The sequence below is a fragment of the Fopius arisanus genome, unplaced genomic scaffold (assembly GCF_000806365.1).
Source record: "Fopius arisanus strain USDA-PBARC FA_bdor unplaced genomic scaffold, ASM80636v1 scaffold00433, whole genome shotgun sequence".
Classification (NCBI taxonomy): Eukaryota; Metazoa; Arthropoda; class Insecta; order Hymenoptera; family Braconidae; genus Fopius; species Fopius arisanus.
The window spans coordinates 1607-8620 of NW_011888172.1; the positions used below are offsets into that span (position 1 = coordinate 1607).

The 7014-nt window shown below is 45.2% G+C and overlaps 1 protein-coding gene across 1 annotated transcript; it reads left to right on the forward strand.

Annotated features, from left to right (window-relative positions):
* The first annotated feature begins 2703 nt into the window (after positions 1-2703).
* On the forward strand, positions 2704-3801 carry LOC105272931 (uncharacterized). The gene has a single exon (XM_011315165.1). The coding sequence runs from the start codon at positions 2704-2706 to the stop codon at positions 3799-3801; it is 1098 nt and encodes a 365-aa protein (XP_011313467.1).
* The last annotated feature ends 3213 nt before the right edge of the window (positions 3802-7014 follow it).

Consider the following 7014-nt stretch of genomic DNA (forward strand, 5'->3'; position numbering starts at 1 on the left):
GCGGCTCATCCATTCTTTCCCCACTCACGCACACCTAACGCTTTCACCTCAGATGACCAAGGGGTCATCACTTTTGACACCTGAGGCGCCACTTCCTGGACAGCTCACCTTGATTCTGTATAAATAATATAATCAGGTCATGTGACCGCCTCAACTGTATCACCTGCCAAATTATAGCAGGATTATCTCCCTCATTAGCATATTCACCGTGAAACTGTGTATACAATGAATGTGAATTCTTTGACCCGCTCAACGCTTCCTGAAAATCCATCCCCATCTCATCCATCCTCATCTCGTCCATCCGCTCAATATTCCTACACAACCAGGCATCTCATTAAACATTTTGGTCCTTCGAGCCGGATATGGGGAATATTTTTTTTGCTTTTTATCGGATTCGCGCGGCATCAGAGTGATTTACGCGGGAGTGTGGAAATTCAGTGCAGCTCATCCATCAGGACTGTCTCAATCCCAGGCAGTACTCCACTCAGCGGCCAGGACCGTATCACGAGTCTCCAGTGCCCAGCTCACCGAGTCAGGACCACCCTACAGAACCGAGGGTCCCGCTCATTCATCAGGGTCGTACTAGCCACACTGCAGATCCGCCCCAGGACGTCAAAATAATTGCACCACTGGCTAAGTAGTCTTTCATTATTATCCGAGGGTTAATTTCGGTTTTCGGCTTTTGCTGTGGTTAACGCTCGCTGGCTATCGCTACCGCTATTATTGTTATTTCTGCCTTTTTTGGAATTTTATTTTCTCATTTCTTGCGCCTGCTCTACAGAACCGCTCACACGCACAGCTTCTCACGCTATCACGTTTCTCGCTTTTTTGCTCTTGCTTTCGCTTCATAGTCTCCCTGATCGGCTTTTGTGGTCACCTTATTCTGTTACTACTATTTTTTTGAGCTGCTCATTTATTATCAATTATGGCATCATTTGAGGCGACCATTAGCCTAAACCAATCGCGGGCGGCGTTCATTGAGTACATTCATAAGGAGCTGCTCACAGAAGAAGCGAAAAGCCTCACGATCTCGAATCTTCGGAGTAAACTGGAGATACTGGAGACTTACTGGGAGAAATTCGAGAGTACCCATGAGAAGCTCATTGCGAGCAGTGGGAAGATCGAGGCGGTTCTTGAATTGTCGTATTTTAGGGACAAGTGGTTTGACATTACCATCGGACATTATCACGAGGCTCGCGGAACATTGAATCAGCTCATTGATAAAAAGGGGGCTCTTCTCGTCGGTCTCTCTCGTCTGGTACAGCTCAGCTCACATACTCCAAGCGCTATCTTCCGCAGATTTCGCTGCCTAAATTGGGGGGGGGGGGGCTACGCAGAATAGCGCTCGTTCCGCCATCTTTTCGCATCTTTGGTCGGCTCAAACACGGATCTATCAAACGTCGAGAAGATGCATTATCTTCGCACTTGTCTGTCAGGGGAGGCTGCTCTCACCATCTCTGATGATTCCTTCGCGACGGCTTAGGATCTGCTCTTACGTCGCTACGAGAATACTCGCCTGCTCATCTCCACGCACCTCGAGCAGTTGGTCAACCCGCCATCTATGTCAGCTCACTCTGCGAAGGATCTGAATGCCCTGCTCACAGCAGTATCTGAGGCCCTGAATGCGCTCGAAGCTCTCGGCTCTCCTACGGCGCACTGGGACCAGGTGGTCAAGGCTCAGTCTGCAGGTCCAGCTCCACCTCCATCCGCTCCAGCCAACCCCAACACATCATGGGCAGATCAAGTATAAGGATCACCAGCTCAGACTGCCGTCTCCTGCTCAGCTCACCAGCAAGACTCAGGATCCGCTCAAGACTTCCGCCCTGGAGTCCTTCTGGCTACTAGCCTTGCGCTCTTGGTACGCTCAGATCTGCCAGCTGATCAGGTCCGCGTACTCATCGATCCAGAGTCGGAAATCTCCATCATCTCGGACCAGCTGGTCCGTCAACTGGGGCTTATGAGGCTCAAAACCCAGTTAAGGATCTCGGGAATTGGAGACACGGCATCTGGGCCGGCATTAGGCAAGGTTCAGCTCACAATACAGTCCACTCGCTCTCACTTTCAGCTCAGAGTTTCTGCCTATGCTCTCGGCAAGCTCACAACCTCATTACCGACGTTCTCATCAAGTCAGCTCACATGGGATCATCTGGAGGGACTTCAGCTCGCTGATCCCGATTTCCTCACACCAGCACCAATCGATATCCTTCTTGGCGCTGCTGTCTATGGACAGCTCATCTTACTCAACGTCATCACCAATGGACCTCACCTAACATCAGCTCAACTCACGCACTTTGGTTGGATTGTTTTCGGGCCCACGGAAGGCCCAAGTTCAGCTCACGTCATGACAGCTCACGTAGCGGTCTCTAACGACGATCTTAGAGGTTTCATGGCATCCAGGCAGGGATCATTTCAAGTTCTCGTCAGCTCAGCCAGCAACCAGCTCGATAACGAAGAGAATCATACTCTCGGAGACAGCTCAGCTCTTCGATCCACTCGGGTTCCTGGCCCCAATGGTGGTCCGAGCCAAGATCTTACTTCAAATGCTCTGGATAGTGAAACTCGGATGGGACGATCCGGTATCCCCGACAACTGCTCATCACTGGCGTCAATTTCGGGCTGAACTCTCACAGTTGTCGGAGGTCACCATTCCAAGGTGGCTTGGACTGCTCACGGATTCCGTCATGGAAAGACACGGGTTTTCCGATGCATCTCAAGTCGGCGGTGTCAGCCGTGGTCTATCTCAAGGTCCACAATGGCAGTGAACCTCTTCACATTACGCTCGTCTGCTCAAAAACCAAAGTTGCGCCGCTCAAACGACTGACAATCCCACGGCTTGAACTTACAGCCGCTCTTCTCCTTGCCAAACTCGTAGCCTACGTCAAAGGGCAGCTCAATCTCACGAATGCTTCCACCTTCCTTTGGACCGACTCATCAGTCACACTCACCTGGATCAGCTCACATTCATCAAGGTGGAAGGAGTCCGTGAAGAATCGGGTATCACTCATCCAGGAGCTCACACAGCACGCTCACTGGAGACTGGTACCTGGCAAAGAGAACCCAGCTGACTGCGCCTCTCGAGGTCTCTCAGCACCTCAATTGTCTGCTCATAAGCTCTGGTGGACAGGACCACCATGGCTTCAACAGAACGACTCAGCCTGGCCAGCTCACGTGCTCGAGAAAGACCTCGAAGCTAATCTCGAAGAACGACCTGGAGTTCTTCTTCACATGACTGCTCAATCTATCACTCTCTGGGATATCATCGGCAGGTTCTCACTGTTCAACCGTCTGCTCAGAGTCACCGCAATCTGCCGACGGTTCATCGCAAGGCTCAGGAAGGTACCCCATTCATCCTTGCGTTATCCACTCACTCTCGGCGACATTGAAGAGACTCGGATCTTCTGTATCAAGCTCACGCAGGCAGCTCACTTCAAGGACGAACTCAGGACTATCTCACGAGGAGAGAGATTCACTAGATCTCATCCTCTCACCAAGCTCACGCCCTTCATTGATCGCCAAGGAGTTCTCAGGGTCGGAGGCAGGCTCCGATTTGCTCAGCTCAACCCAGAGAGTAAAAAGCAGGTCATCCTTCCGAAGGATTCTAAACTGGCCCAACTACTCATCAGGCAGGCTCACCTCCAAACTTTACACGGAGGTACTCAGCTTACACTCAGGCAGCTCAGGAGCGGTTACTGGATTCTTGGCGGACGCTCACCAGTACTTTTTTTTTATGAGCTGCTGCGCGCGTACTCCGCGTTGACAAGTACAGGATACACACTAGAGTATGAAGGAGCGTACTGGTGAGCCCTCGGCTTCGCCTCGAGCATCATCACGCGCTGTGCCGGAAATTCAACTTTCTGCCCTTGTTGTGTAATATACTAATTTTTAATGCTTTCCTGATGAGGAATGACCTTTAACAATTATTTTGTGTCCAAACCATATTTGCAGCAGTTCCATAAATGAAATAAAATACTTGTCCATAATTCTGAGGTGGAGCAAGAACTTTACCCAGTAATTTGAAGCAAATAATTCGTGGATGAATAGTAATTATTGAGAAAATAAATATAACCCTGATAAGAATCCCAACGGCTGAAGATGAGAACAGGGTTTGGAAAGCCTTAGCTCACCAAGGCTGAGCGACTCGGGCCCAATTTCATTGTTTTCTAAGGCCTGAGGCTCCTTTCAGCCCTGGCCAGGACTGAGAATCAAAAGGCTAAAATTTTTTGAAGTACAACTTTAAAAAAATGATGGCAAGGAAATGGTTTTTAATTGTCGAAAGTTCAATAATTTACAGTTATGAGTAATAAATACTCTGAAAAAACATGACACTATTTTTCAATTTTCGCTGTTTTTAATCACAAGCATGGCTATGAAACCATAACACCTGTATCTATAACGATGGCATGTATTTAACATTTAATAATTCATCACAAGAACAATAATTGCACAATCATTAATCACAACAACAATAACGATAAAATGGAAAAAAAATTGCGACTATTCTAGTTAAAGCATCTCCATTAAAACTTGGTCATGCCAGTGGACACTTGCATTTTTTAGTTTTTTTCAGCTTTCAACAATATTATTTTACTGGTGATTCATTTCATCAAACAATAATAGTTGCAATATTGTTCGTGTCAGGCGGTCGGGCGATCAATGGTCCGATCCAACTTCAAATTTCAAGTTCAAACTCCAAATTTACCGACGTCGGTAGCTCAGTGGCTAGGTGCGAGCCTAGTGTTCTGAAAGGTGTGAGTTCGATTCCCCGTTGAATCGAATTTTTCAACAGGCACCGATGAGCGGGAGGTTGCTAATAGAGCAACCGTCTGTACCGACATGGTTTTTTCTGTGGTTTCCCATGTCACTCCACTTCCATAGGAGAGTGAATACGGTACAGTGTAGGATCCACAGCCGTATGCATAGGGTGAGATAGGGCCAATTAGCCAGAACAGGGCAGAAAGGGCCGGAATATTAAAAAAAAAAAAAAAAAATCAAGTTTTAATTTCAAATTTCAATTTCAAAAGTCAATTTCAAATTTTAATTACAAATGTAAATTTCAATAAATTAATGATAATAAATTACTGAGAAGAAAGCCACCGAAGTTTATTCTGCTGTTTTGAATTATTTCAAAATAGAACTCGCTCCAAATATCAGACCAACAACTATTCATAAAGACTTTGAAATTGCGACAAGTAATGCCTTACGGGTCGTTTATCCCGGAATCACCATCGTCACCTGTTATTTTCATCACGTCCAGGTATGATGGAGCCAATCAACGTACATAAAAACAACTCTTTCATTGCCCTGTGTGAAGTGATATTTTACGCACGCTTCGCATGTGTAAAACCTGATGCAGCAAATTGTAATGAAAAATAACGCTCGGAAGTTCAGATAAAGTTAACAAATAGGGTTGTGTTGAATTGTCTAGATTCAACTGAATACTCAATTGTCTTCACAGTTGAGATTTTAATTTAAGTGCGTTTTGGCGACGGAGGCGGATAACGGGCGACGGTTTCATCGACTGTCTAAAGACTCTAAACCGTTAAGCCTTTGGAGAAAGGGGATAATGCTATATTTCCTCTGAACTGTTAACAGTCTTTAGAGATAAGAATTCAGTATTGGTAGGTTCTGGGGAGGCACAGTAGAGGTATCATGTGCTCGCACAAACAAAACAGTTTTCTGATTGAAGTTGTTTTCGTCACTGAGGCCGTTGAAAACTTTCGTCACTTGGGACGACCTAACTTCGCTCTTTTCAGGCATTATATGACATAAATTACTAAACTATTAAGAGTTTAGAAAGGACATGAAACCTCCTCGTTTCGTTCTTTTGAATCTCCTAATACTGAACTTTTAGCTTTGAAGTCTGTTCAAACTTCAGTGGATTTCATGAGAGCCGCTGCCTTTACCCACCTTCGTTCCTACAACCCATGAAATCTTAACGCTTAACTGTGAAGAATGTTCAGAGTTCTGAGCGATCCGATAGCGTCTATAATATAACATAAAAATCTCAATAACCTGAAAGTTTCATCAACCGTTAACTTTCCCTTAACTGCTGGAACTATTCAAGAGTTTAACTCTCAATTTGATCATTTGAATATGGCTCCTTTACAAATTATGAATTCCTCTGCAGGCACTCTTCCACAGGCTGGAAAACTTCCACTCAAGGAAAATAATGACCTACTCATTCTACGATTCGCCTTTGGCATTAGTCTTTTTCCGCAAGCTCTCAGCACTAGCCCTGCGCCACCCCAGTGAAATCATGGAGGGATTTCGAGTGGCTCATTGCAAATACTGCACCAGACCTTCTCGGTTTTTTCGCTGATTTGATTACCTATTATCGTTCATATTGGTTAATTAAAGTAAAACCAGAGAATTATTCAGTACATGGACATCAGCAACGGACAAACAATTGCATTGAAGCATATCATAAAGTTCTACGTGATGAAACCGGGAAGCACCCCAATATTTGGGAATTGGCAGGTAAATGATAACAAAGGCATATGTATAAAAAGGACTCAATTGTATCTGACTGTCTAGACTCACAATGGATAGATTATGGTATAATAATTGAAAGGATAGTTTACCGAAGTTTCCCAACATTTCATCATTACAAACTTCACCTTTGCAAAAAATGACATTCTTTAAGCCTGAGTGAAGCCAATGTGGATTTGAAGCATTCCGATCATTCGGCTTCAATTCGTTCACCTCAAAATATTTTCACTTTCTTCGTGAAATAATGAAGTTTTCTACACATACCAAGAACGTGTCATCAGCTTTTTTATTACATAAACATCTTGTTACATAAGTATAAATTCTAGTTCACCTGAGAAATCTTCAGGAGAGAACACAGGCTGAAGTGTCTTCGCTAGAGATGGGACTACCTGTTAGACGTAAGACCCCAAGGATGCAGAGAGCACGTGAAGAAGCTTTCAACGAGTTGACCAAGTTGTCAGATGAGGGTTTGATTGATACTGCAAGGTATCTGACAATTTGCAATCATCTAAGTCCCTCTTTCAA